Raw genomic sequence first — 12,868 nt, 5'->3', positions numbered from 1 at the left:
TCATATAATAAATTTTTGGATTATGCACTACCGCATTTATTTTATGGTTCAAGAATATAAGCTTGATTTCAGAGACGTTTAATTCAAAACTCTGAAGATGTTGTCATTAGAAACAAACTATTTTTTTCTAACTGTATTCGTTCTTAAAGTTGAATTTCAAAATAGAAACATGTTAATTTTAAACTTTAGTCAGTCAAAAGTTCAAAACATATTTATATTATTTGAATTTATATCTACAAATGCTAACATAAGTGATTAAGGTTATTAAAGAGTCCGTGGAAAAGTGAAAAATTCCTCGCTTCAGTGGATAACGGACACGAGTTTTCTGTCGGTCGAGTGAACTTTGTCCTGAACCTTGACACATACGAATTCTATTTGTTTTGTAACTTAGTGTCCTTTCAGATATCTAGAAGGAACAAAAGTTCTCAAATAAAATGTCAGTAGAATCAAATAATGACGCTTATTTATTTTTTATCAGTTGAACTTTTATCTTTTATCAGAATGTGAGCAATGGAAGCTTTCCGTCTAATTAACTAAGGCATTATGAAGACTTAATTAAAAAAAAAAATTCTCCCTTTTTTAAACTATTTCATTTACATTTTTTCAGAGAAAAAATGTAAAAAAATCATTATTTTCTTAGATTCCATTATTAAATGTAAGAAATTGAAACAATGCATATAGAAAGTAATTTAATATGAAACACTTTATATTTTAATATATAGAATGTTTTTACCCTCTTAATTAATTAATTATACATAAAATTTTCAAATCTCTATGACTTTTCCTCCTTGTAAATTAAATTTCCCCGATAAGAATTAACTCTCAAACTTACTACTATTAACCATGCATAAAATTATTAAATCTGTAGTATAAATTATAAAAATTCAAATTATTATGCTTTATTATTATGATAAATTGTAATTACATTTCTTTCTTGTAAATTGATGATAGCCTTTTCTCAACAAAATAGTTTTGATAATACAAACAAATAGTTTTAATATTGAATCTTCTTTTTAAATTTACTAGTCATATTGTTCTATAATTTACATATAATTTAATTAATAAATTTTTTGATAATTTAAAATATTATGTTAAAGTTTAAAAATTTAATTTAATGATAAATAATTCTCTTAGTACATCTTAACATTAATTGTTCAAAACCTTCTCTTTTCATCATTAAATTTAATAAATTTAATAGTCAAAATTCGTTCGAATAATTACGATCGATATCACTTTGTTCTTTTTCATATTCGCAGAAATTTTTTAATTGCTTTTAAATTGTTCCCTGTAATTGTATGTGATATTAATTAGTGTATGTAATACATAATGTAATAATTTCTGAGTTTTTTAGTTTTTTTGAAAAATATTGATTTTGTGATTGTGTGAATTTGTATAATTTGGAATAAATATTTTCGATGATGTTAACTTCTCTACTTTCTTGAGTCTAGCTATAAATTTTTTTGACTAGTCTAAGTGATGTTGGTTAAATTGATTTCGACATTATTTTTGACAGTGCTAATCATTTTACCCTTTTCTATACCTGGTTTGTATTCTATGTATATGTTTTATAATACATTTCATAGTTTAATGTTCAAATGATTCAAAGAAAGTTATTATCATTTAAGAAGTTACGATTTTAGTGCTAGCAATTATGGAGTTGTGATGCTTTAATAGATATGCAGGTAATATTATTAACTTATAAGTAGTCTTTTTATGTTAAGAAGCTAAATGACTCAAAGAAAGTCTTTATCGTTTACAAAGTTACAATTTTTGAGTGAGTAATTAAGGAGAGTTGGAACCCTAGTTAGATATTATAACATTAACTTACAAGTGGTCTTTTAAGATTTAGAAGCTAAATGACTCAAATTTGTTAGCATTTTAAAGTTTCAATTTTAGTGAGAACAATCGGAGAGCTGTGGAGCCCGAGTTAAATATTATGAAGTTAACTTACAAGTAGTCTTTTTACGTTAAGAAGCTAAATGACTCAAAGGAAGTCATTGTCATTTGCGAAAGTCATCATCAAGTTAGATTTTAGTGCGAGCAAACAGTTTAGATAATATTCCATGAGAAATTAAATACTTACTACAAACTAAACATTAAAGATGGAAAAAGTGTTTATTGAACTTCGAACAATTATGTTTTGCGATGTTGAAATATCTAATATATTAATAACTTTGAGACCAAGAAACATTGGACTTAGTTCACTTGTAGTTCGATAAGTCTGACTGATATAAACTGAGATTAACCATAAACTGAGACTAACTTTAAACTGAGATATTACTGAGATTAGCAAAAAATATAAACATTTTGTCAATTCAAAGTAAATAAATAAAAAGTTCACAGTTCCCATAAAATAAATAGAACAGTTACAAATTCTCAAATTGTTATCTTTTTTTCTTCGTTAAACGTAAACTTTATTTTTAACACATTAATTAAAAATGAGAAAGAAATATTTTTTTTAAATATTTATTTGCGAATCTTTTTGTCCCATCAATTTTAAGTATTATAAAAAGTAAAATCAATAGAACCAGTGATTATTGTCGTTTATTCATTTGACGTATAACATTTAATATGTACGCTGCCTTAATTTTAGAACACGAGAAATGAGAGATCAAAGCAATCTGTTAGGATATGAACAAATGATAGCAAGTACACAGTAAAAACTATGGTATAAAGTACCGGCGCTTTCGATTTGGGTGCATCATCCGTAATCCAATTTACTATAAAATCCGTTTTTACCGTAAAACCTATTTTTACCGTAAATTCTATGTGATATTAATCTAGTTAAGAGTGATACAGGGATTTTATTTTGGAATGAAATATTGCCGCAAGAAATTACGGTACACTATTAAAATTTTTATTCAACAATTATGATAAAATAACCGGCAGTAGTCTGTCCATCCGATTAACTGTAAAGTTTACGGTAAAGAGCACTTTTTACCTGTACGGTTCTGAAACCATTTACAACTGGTATGGTTGTAAAATCCTGAATAGAAAACTGACCATTTTTTATCCATTTACAACTAGCATGGTATCAAAACCGTAAAAAAGAAATTTAATTTGATATTGGAACTAAGATTTTCGTAAGGTAATGGACATTGAAGAGTGCGAACCACAAATTGGGAAATGTAGAACTCCAGAAACTCTTCATGCGTTGAAGGGAATGTAGGAAATATTGTGGTGTGGTGACTGACGAACCCCCGTTCCGTCAGTCATAAGGCTATCAGATTGGCTCTCTCGGCTATGTAAAGAACTGTAGGACTCCAGAAACTCTTCATGCGTTGAAGGGAAAGTAGGAAATATTGTGGTGTGGTGACTGACGAACCCCCGTTCTGTCAGTCATAAGGCTGTCAGATTGGCTCTCTCGGCTATGTAAGGAACTAAGTGGTCTCATTAGATGGGCATTGTCGGTGCAATAAATTCCTGGTTGTTTAACCTTATTAGGTGAAATCAGTTAATAGGCAGTTTTTCTCACAGTTAGCAGTTTAATTACCATATCATTTATAGTTATTTGACTGTTTTGTTTGAATATGATAAGATAACAATTAAATAAATTGTTTTTCAGATCGTTTTTTTCCGAAAAATTTTCTAACAGTGTAAATATCAAATTTTTTATTCCGTAACATGCTGCGGTGAAAAAGATTTTCACCCTGAGTGCCGGTACTTTTCATCTTAATTTGATCAGAAACATTTTACAAAGTGGATGACGTAGCTTTTAATACAAACCTAATACAGGAACATTAAGATCCGAGATATTTCATGTCAAAGTTGAAGCTGTTTTCTTTCTTTTTCGCGGTGCTTCGTTTAGTTTAGCGAAAACTATTAGCAATAGAATTGCAATTTCTTACAGCCACGTACCGTAAAATGGGGTTACTTTGCGACAGGTAAAATTACTTGTTGACAATCACGCTTCATTCACGTTTTAATCACGTTTAGCATTTTTTGGTGATATGTTAATCAATATTAAGGACAGTAACCATGACAGTGAAGGCGAAATAATACGGAAAATCTTTGTTCCAAGTGGAAAACTTTAGAATAACGGCAATAACCTGATAGAGCGTTCGTCTTCCAGTTATGTGAACTGGGTTCGAATCCAAGCGATGGCTGGTCGATACGAATTCCGAAATCCGGCTTGCACCGACCATAGTTCTGATGTAAGATATCTACAGAGGTAGACGGATCATGGGATAGAGTCCCCTTATCATCAGGCTAACCATGGGAGGTTTTCATAGTTTTCCTCTCCATATGTAATGCAAATCCGGGTTAGTTTTATCAAAAAGTCCTCCACGAAGGCAAATTTCTCTCAATAATTGATCCATGAGTTCCCTTGTCTTCCGAATCAGGTTCAAAGTTACAGGGCTACAGAGTTTAACAATAGTAGTCGCAAACCAAAAAATTGGATTGGCTGTTCAACGGCGGTTATAAAATAAAATCCTTTAGAACACACGATTGTTGAGAAAAAAACAGAGAAATATCTTTTTTTCATACAAGAGAAAAGAAATTTAGAATCATGTTTTGGAAATAAAAAAAAACACAAAACTAATCAAACTTTTTATTTCAACTTTGGATTTTGATTAAGAACAGTATTTTATTTTTGAATAATATAATGTTATAGCTAAAAATTCTATGTAAATGATAAATATCAATAAAGCGTTTTTTTAAAGTCCTCATATTGTTATTTTCATTTCTTTAATATATATTTCAGTGAGAAAATTACATCATCATAAAATACGACTCCGTTTGAATTATTTCAGTTGTTCATAGCTTGGTCTGTTAAGCGCACTTGAATTTACTCGAACACTTGCGAAGATAAAAAGAGAAAAAGATTAAAAGAAAAAAAAAACTAAGCCAAAAAGTGTAAGGAATGGAAGCTTACATCGAGAAGCATTCATCGGAAATGAAATACTCTAGCAGTTTCAGAGGCTGGAGAACAATAGCGAGTAGGCAGTGGAGCTACACAGTTGAATAAAAAAAAGTATAATGTTAATAAAACACTTATGAGAGAATAATAAACACTTATGAGAGAATAATAAAACACTTATGAGAGAAATGCGTGTTTTTCCTTGTTAGAAAGATTGTATTTACTTAAAAGTTATTTGAAAAGAGCATGTGGCAGATTATTCCTTAAATAAAAACGAGGAAATAGCTCTGCTAATTTTGTGAAAAATAGTAACGTAGAAAATCACGAGTTAATTAAATGCAAATGTCCTTCAAATGTTATATTGTCTTAACATTTAAAATAGAGCGAACTTTCTTAGGGAAGGATTTAATGAAAATATATTATTATGTTTACATTTATAAACTTGTTTATATTTATGAACTTGCGTGTAGTTTTACGGATTCTATCAGGTAAAATATTTTCCCCAGCTCAATATAAAATTTTAGGGATGAATTTCATGGATGAAATTTTTAAAACATTTTTGCCTGTTTCAATGTATAACTTGAAACTTATAAATTGCAAAATTAATTTCCTTAATGTTGTATTTAAAACTCTTTTATAATTTTTCATAACAGATTATAACCTTTCGAAAAAGAAAAAAAAGTGATTTTTTTTCACGGTTCCCAGTAGAACACCAAAGTTAACCAAGTTTCCTGATGATCTCATCAATACATTTCGATGGTTTATGTTGGTTTCAGTGCGATTAATGATGGCCCAACATCAATTGATGGTCACTATCATCCAACATTTCGCATTATGAGTTCATGGCTTTTGATATACCAACAATCTTCCATCATTCCATGATGAAAAATGCCACTTTAATCCTATGATGGTTAACCATCAAAAGAAATTTCATTAGACCAACAATCCATGAAGATCCATGATGGTTCCAATAAAACATTTCCATGATAATTTAATGGGAATTCTTATTTGTTCTCAGGAATATACCTTCAAAAGACCTTGTTTTTATGTTGGCCCATCCAAAATTCTGTCCGAATTCCTAAACTGGGATGATAGTGGTTCATGATCGTTCCAACATTTGATTTCTGAGAAACTATGATAGAAATTTCTTATGGTTCAACATGAACAAATCATCAAAACAAGTTGCTATTCTTATATTGGACCATCATAAATCAGTCCGAATTCCTACATTGGGGTGATGGTTACTCATGTATGCTATTCTTTTGTTGGGCCATCATAAATCAGTCCGAATTCCTACATTGGGGTGATGGTTACTCATGTATGCTATTCTTTTGTTGGACCATCATAAATCAGTTCAAATTCCTACATTGGGGTGATGGTTACTTATGTATGCTATTCTTTTGTTGGACCATCATAAATCAGTCCGAATTCCTACATTGGGGTGATGGTTACTCATGTATGCTATTCTCTTGTTGGGCCATCATAAATCAGTCCGAATTCCTACACTGGGGAGATGGTTACTAATGTATACTATTCTCTTGTTGGACCATCATAAATCAGTCCGAATTCCTACATTGGGGTGATGGTTACTTATGTTGGTTACCATCAAAAATATAATAGTTCCTGATGGAATTATTGATGGATATCATCAATATTATGTTGGTCCGTCAGTGGATACCATCAAAAATTTTGACTTGGGACTGGCATCACTGGCTGCGGTCAGTGTACGGGTCGGTGACCACGTTGATCAGCCTGTGTAAGGACCGAGAGTGCGCGTATAGGATCTTGTCTTGTTCTGCTTAACGTCTTGTTCTACTTCACGTCTTGTTCTACTTCACGTCTTGTTCTACTTCACGATGGACGGGCAAGCAAAGCGGGTGAGGCATTGCAGCTCTAATGTGCTGAGAATAAAGTACTGCTACTACTTTAGAATAAATAAACTTCACTTTTATGAAAATAGATTTTTTTTTATCGCGAAATAAAATGTTTCTAAATGTTATTAAAACTTCACATTCATTTTTATACAATAAAGATCTGGAAAAAAATTCTTTTGTTTGAGAGTTGATAATTATAAATTTTTACCTCAAAGCATAACCTCAAACCTCTTTCTGTACATCAAAAATTTTTCATCAAATGTTCAATAAATTGATAAGATTTTTCAGAACTGCATTTTTTAGTATCTATTTCAAGGCTAGGAGGAAAGTTAGACGTATTCATGTATGAAATACAATACTGATTAGACTTTAGAACCGTTTCTTAAGTTAAAGGTATCTCTAATCGCTGCAGTTACATGTAATGTATATCTAAAGGTCAAATATTCATTTTGTTTAACTGCTATATCTATAACTCACACAGTATCACAGCTGCAATATTGTTAGGTAAAGTATATCATTAATTGTTTTTTTCTTAAACACAACATTAAAAATATGTATGATTTATTATTAAATGTGTAATTATGTTCAGTGACTAATGTTAACGAAGACTGAAGTGAATGACTTCTGGAAACTCATCAAAGTTGTAAGCACAATGTACCACTACTCCATTCGTAAAATATCTCTAGTGTTACATAGTGGGTTATTATGAATATTTTTTCATACAATTAATATTGGATTACTAATTAAATGGGAATTTGTATTTGTTATTAAAGTGTATTCTAATTCATTATAAAAATTATTAACATTTTTAAGTATTGATTTTTTTTAAAATTTCACATAATTTTATTTTAAATTTTTATTCATGGTGCTCATTATATACGCGAGGACCCTCTGAAAAGACCCATGCATGTTTAGGAAGTAAAGTTGAATGAACTAAAGAATCTGGTATGATTCAGATCATAGGGATAAGCAATCATCATATCATCCTCATATTAATTTTTTTTTAAAAGTGAAAGAATATTTTTTCCGTTGATGAAAGTATTAAATGTAATTAAAAATTCTAGATTATATTTTCAAAATGAAAATTTAAATATTTAGTTTGTTGCAAAATTAAATATTATGCTATAAGTTGTTGTTTCTAATGCTACTTGCCAATATAAGCAAGCCTGTTTGGGGAAACCAAGCGTATTTAAGGCAGAGGGAACGTTTCGTGTTTTTCAATGGCACCATCTATGGCCAATAATACGAATTCAGCCACAGACATATCACAGCCCGTTTATAGTGTGGACCCATTCATACATCCATTCATTTATTCACTGATTGTAATTTTGATCTGAATCAGAGAACGATCAATCTAGAATTCCGGACCTCCAGAGGTATTGATTTGTTATAGGAACATGGTGGACTTTGCGACCCGACAGATTTAACGTGCATCAGTCATCATTTACTGTACGGGGAGTCTTCGACTGGCTGGGATCGGAATTGCGACCACATGGGCCCAATGCCCTAAAAAACCAGGCTATCCCGGCCCCATTCTACAAGTATAATTGCTCAGTATTTAATTTTAATGGAAAATAATTCTTCAAGACAGGCTTATAATATCAATAATATCAATGTTTCAAAGCTTTGTCTTTTTAGTTATGTAATAAACAGAAAATAAAATATTTAGTTTGCTTCAGGATCAAATATTATGCTCAAGTTCAAGTGCTTAATTATTAGAAAAATAATTCTCCAAGACGGAATTAATATCAATGCTTCAAAACTTTATCTTGCATATATAATATGCAGATATTGAAATATTTTGTTTGTTGAAAAACTGAATGTAGTGTTTAAAGTTAAATTGTTTAATTTAACAAAAAAATAATTCTTCAATACAAATTTAACTTTGTTTCGGAATTTTATTGGCTTTACAAAAAATAAAATGTTCAGTTTCCTGTAAGATTAAGCTTTATGTTTAAAATGTAAAGCTTAATTTTATGGAAAAACAATTCTCCGAGACAAATTTAATATCTCTATTTCACAACTTGTTTCCAGCTTATACAATATACAAAAAATAATATGTTTAGTTTCTAGCAAAATTAGTTATTAAGTTTAAAGTAAAATTGTTTAATTTAGAAGAAAAATAATTTTTCAAGTCAAATTTAACATTATTTTAAAACTTTATTTAGTTCACATCATACAAAAAACGAAAAAGAAAACTTTTAGTTTTCCATAATTTTAAATATTATGTCAAAGTTTAAATGTTTCATTTAATGATAAATAATTCTCTTAGTACAATTTAGCATTAATGGTTCAAAACCTTCTCTTTCTAAACGTTTTTGATACTAAATAAGAAATAAAAATAATAACAATTGTTTCCTTTAAGGAAAAAGAAAACTTTTAATTTTCTATAATTTTAAATATTATGCTAAAGTTTAGAAGTTTAATTTAATGATAAATAATTCTCTTAGTACAATTTAGCATTAATGGTTCAAAACCTTCTCTTTCTAAACGTTTTTGATACTAAATAAGAAATAAAAATAATAACAATTGTTTCCTTTAAAGAAAAAGAAAACTTTTAATTTTCTATAATTTTAAATATTATGCTAAAGTTTAGAAGTTTAATTTAATGATAAATAATTCTCTTAGTACAATTTAGCATTAATGGTTCAAAACCTTCTCTTTCTAAACGTTTTTGATACTAAATAAGAAATAAAAATAATAACAATTGTTTCCTTTAAAGAAAAAGAAAACTTTTAATTTTCTATAATTTTAAATATTATGCTAAAGTTTAGAAGTTTAATTTAATGATAAATAATTCTCTTAGTACAATTTAGCATTAATGGTTCAAAACCTTCTCTTTCTAAACGTTTTTGATACTAAATAAGAAATAAAAATAATAACAATTGTTTCCTTTAAAGAAAAAAAAAACTTTTAGTTTTCTATAATTTTAAATATTATGCTAAAGCTTAAAAATTTAATTTAATGATAAATTTTTCTCTTAGTACAATTTAACAATAATGGTTCAAAACCTTATTTTTCTAAACGTTTTTTTATTCAGAATCAGAAATAAAAATTATAATAACTATTTCCTTTAACGGGAGAAAAATAACTTTAATTCTTCATGTGACACATAATCATCAGATCAAGTTGCTACATCTTTGAAGAATATTTCCAAAAATTATAATTTAATTACTTAATCGAAACTTCTGCTTTAAAAAATAAATAAGTATTCAGCGTATCACGATTTATATCTGAAGATGTAAACTGAAGCACAACGTCGAATAGATCTGTATTTGACCTTGATAAAAAATAAAGCCATTACCACTTTTCTTAAAAAGTGAAATAGATTGTATGGAAGATTAATGAAAATTTAAGATACGTTCATTGAAAAGTATATTATTATAATTCATACATTATTACCGGGAATTGTCTCTCTCAAAGAAAATAAAAGTGAACAATACTGTGCCATTAAATGAGTTTAAGTCTTATGACCTATTTTAGTGGTCTTATGACATTTTTAGCGATCTTATGACGTATCAATGTTGTAAATGTACTTGTCGTAAACACATGGGATCATATGTTACCGTTTTTTGATTTTTATTTTTAAGAAAATTGTTTAATCACAGGTTTTCAATAATATTATTCACGCTCATATGAATTACTATTAAGAAGTAAACATTTAGTCGACTGTTCAAAGACAGTTATAAGATCCTTTATTTTGAGCTCTGTCGACTAATTGAGATTGCTATGTTTTTCAACATAGAATTACCTGCTTTCCCTTTTTGAGTTTATAAACGCAGTCAATGTTCTTTCTGCCGACGCGAAACAAAAATGTTCGCCCTGCCAAATACTTATTTGTGGAAAATGTTGAAAACTTTTATTTTAAATCCTGTGCTAATTTCTTCAATGGCCTGAAATTGTTTTATGATCATATAGTTTTTTCTGAAAATAAAGGTTGTTTTGAAAAACTAAAAATCAAATATTTATGCCAAAAGCTTATGTTTATGCTTTTATGAACTAAAAATCAAATATTTATTCTCTTTTTCTTATTGCTGTCAAAATGACCACAATAGTCGTACTACGTATATGAAAATGTCGATTGTTCTAGTGTTAAAGATTTTCTGAATTGTAAAATTGTTCATTTATTATGAGATATAATAGCCTATTATTATTATACAAGATTTTCGTTCAATTGAATTAAAGAGGAATTGAAAAATACAAACAGCAAACTATAAGTATTAGACAATAGGTATCTTGGAGTTTTGTGCAAACAGTACTGTAAATCAATCAGGAAGGGGGGGAAAAGCTGATACACGGATAATGCATTTTAATGGATCATGGCATTAAGCAAGACCCCGATTAAAAAAAATTCGAATAACTACAATAAATCCAAATAAACCATCGACTTTTCATCTGTTTTCCTTAAAGTTTTTGTATGAAATTATAGGAACACGTTTTAAGATAAACTTTATATAAAATGAACATACCTGGAAAATTCGCCGAGACCTTATGAACTCTATTTTTCAAAATCACACGCAATATTTTATTTATTACAATTTCTTGCAAACCCATAGAAATGATGTTTTTTTTTAAAAAAAATAATAAATTATTTTATTTTAAATTCTATCGTGAAGGCAAGACATAGTTTTTTTTCCTTCAAATTTCGGAACTGAAGGAAATCATTATATGTTGTTGTCGTTGGCCATTAAGGTAGAGGAGGTGAGATTGTTCTTGTTTTCCAGTGGTGCCATCTATGACCTATAATTCAACTTCTGCCACACCCATGCGTCACACCTGTTTACAGGGCGGACCTATTCATACATTCATCCACAGATCGTAATTTTGACCTGAACCGGAGAACTATCAATCTCCAATTCAGTACCCAAATAAGAATTGATTTGTTATGGGAACATGCAGGACTTTGTGACCCGACAGATTTAATGTGCACCTGTAATGATTTACTATGCGGAGAGTCGTCGGATTCGAACTCCCGTTCTCGCAATTTAATTGTATAAGTCAGCTGCATTGTTTCATAAAAGTGTTCGCGTTTGAATACATGCATATGCTAAACTCGTGTAAAAAATTCAGAATCCTAACTGGAATTTTATATAAGTTTTTGAATGTCAAACAAAGTAGCACAGTGATGCTTTCTCGATGAAATCAAATGACCTGGACCCCTTAAGATATCAAATGGCAATGTATATGTACTCTGAAATGTATGAGTCTGAAAATGTAGTCTGATATGTATATATGTCTGAAAATATTTCGTCAACACTTTGTTAACTTAAATTTTACACTTTCGTCAGGCAAATTCATGTATCGCATTAAAATATCATTTTTAGTTTTTTTGCATCGCATTTTTTTCAGATTCTTTAAACAGAAGAAAAATGAAAAATAAAGTCATTTATGAGAAACTTCTGGAATTATTTCAGGAACGAATTCACGGAATAAAAGACAGGTATTTCGATGTTTATACACAAATATTTGAAATATTGATAACTATTTCTTCGTTTTTTTCAATTTGACATCTTTCTGGCTTTGTATACTAATAAATATTTACTTAGCGTAAAAATTATTTTAAAGAGTTAAAAAAATATTCATTTAGGTATATATATATATATATATATATATATATATATATATATATATATGTATATGCCCTCTGGGGAACGATAAGAGGGTAGCAATTCTGGCATTTCTGAAGCCAATGGGATATAGGCCTAAGTGCCCGCCATTAAATAAAAGGCTTTATATAACATTCACGATACAATGCGCATATAGTAGCATAATCGGTAACCACTGACCATAGTAAATCAGAACCTGGAGTTGTTCAACTTGTTGGTGAACTTGGCTTCCTAGCACAAGTAACAGATAAATACTGATTTCTTTTAAAAATAAAATTTATGATATTTTCCTTTAAAATATAATAAAGTTTTATAATGTTATTATTATGAATAATTTGTATCAAAATGTTTTGGAATTAAAATTTAATAAATGTAAATGAGCCTTGGATTTGAAATGCTGTTTGGGCGAATAAAAATAAGCATACTTATGTTTAACATTACCATTAACGGTGATTATGGCGCAATAACAATTTCTTTAATTTTCAATAACTTATGTTAATCTGATAATTTGTTTCTAGCACGCTTTA

General features: G+C 29.0%; 1 protein-coding gene and 1 long non-coding RNA gene across 5 annotated transcripts in view; one reads left to right on the top strand and one right to left on the bottom strand.

Annotated features, from left to right (window-relative positions):
- LOC147809408 (uncharacterized) overlaps positions 1-12,868 on the bottom strand; it is a 67,414-nt gene that overhangs the window by 8,681 nt on the left and 45,865 nt on the right. For both annotated transcript variants that reach the window (XR_015433738.1, XR_015433737.1), the window contains one exon: positions 4,877-4,953. This is a non-coding gene — a long non-coding RNA (uncharacterized LOC147809408). The remainder of the gene's footprint in view (positions 1-4,876; positions 4,954-12,868) is intronic.
- Positions 7,128-12,868, top strand: part of LOC107455517 (fatty-acid amide hydrolase 2-B) — a 37,146-nt gene continuing 31,405 nt past the window's right edge. Inside the window, exons 1-3 of one of the 3 annotated variants that reach the window (XM_087164044.1) lie at positions 7,213-7,239; positions 7,325-7,378; positions 12,085-12,175. In XM_087164044.1, coding sequence (XP_087020170.1) covers positions 12,105-12,175 — 71 coding nt within the window. In that variant the 5' untranslated portion in view covers positions 7,213-7,239; positions 7,325-7,378; positions 12,085-12,104. Of the gene's footprint in view, positions 7,379-12,084; positions 12,176-12,868 lie in introns of all 3 variants that reach the window. The other 2 variants (XM_087164042.1, XM_087164043.1) reach the window with 2 other exon arrangements.

The sequence above is a fragment of the Parasteatoda tepidariorum genome, chromosome 5 (assembly GCF_982258835.1).
Source record: "Parasteatoda tepidariorum strain Cologne lab strain chromosome 5, Ptep-v5.0, whole genome shotgun sequence".
NCBI classification, from domain to species: domain Eukaryota; kingdom Metazoa; phylum Arthropoda; class Arachnida; order Araneae; family Theridiidae; genus Parasteatoda; species Parasteatoda tepidariorum.
Note: the sequence above shows the minus strand (reverse complement) of the source record. Positions and strands in the feature narration are given on the sequence as shown.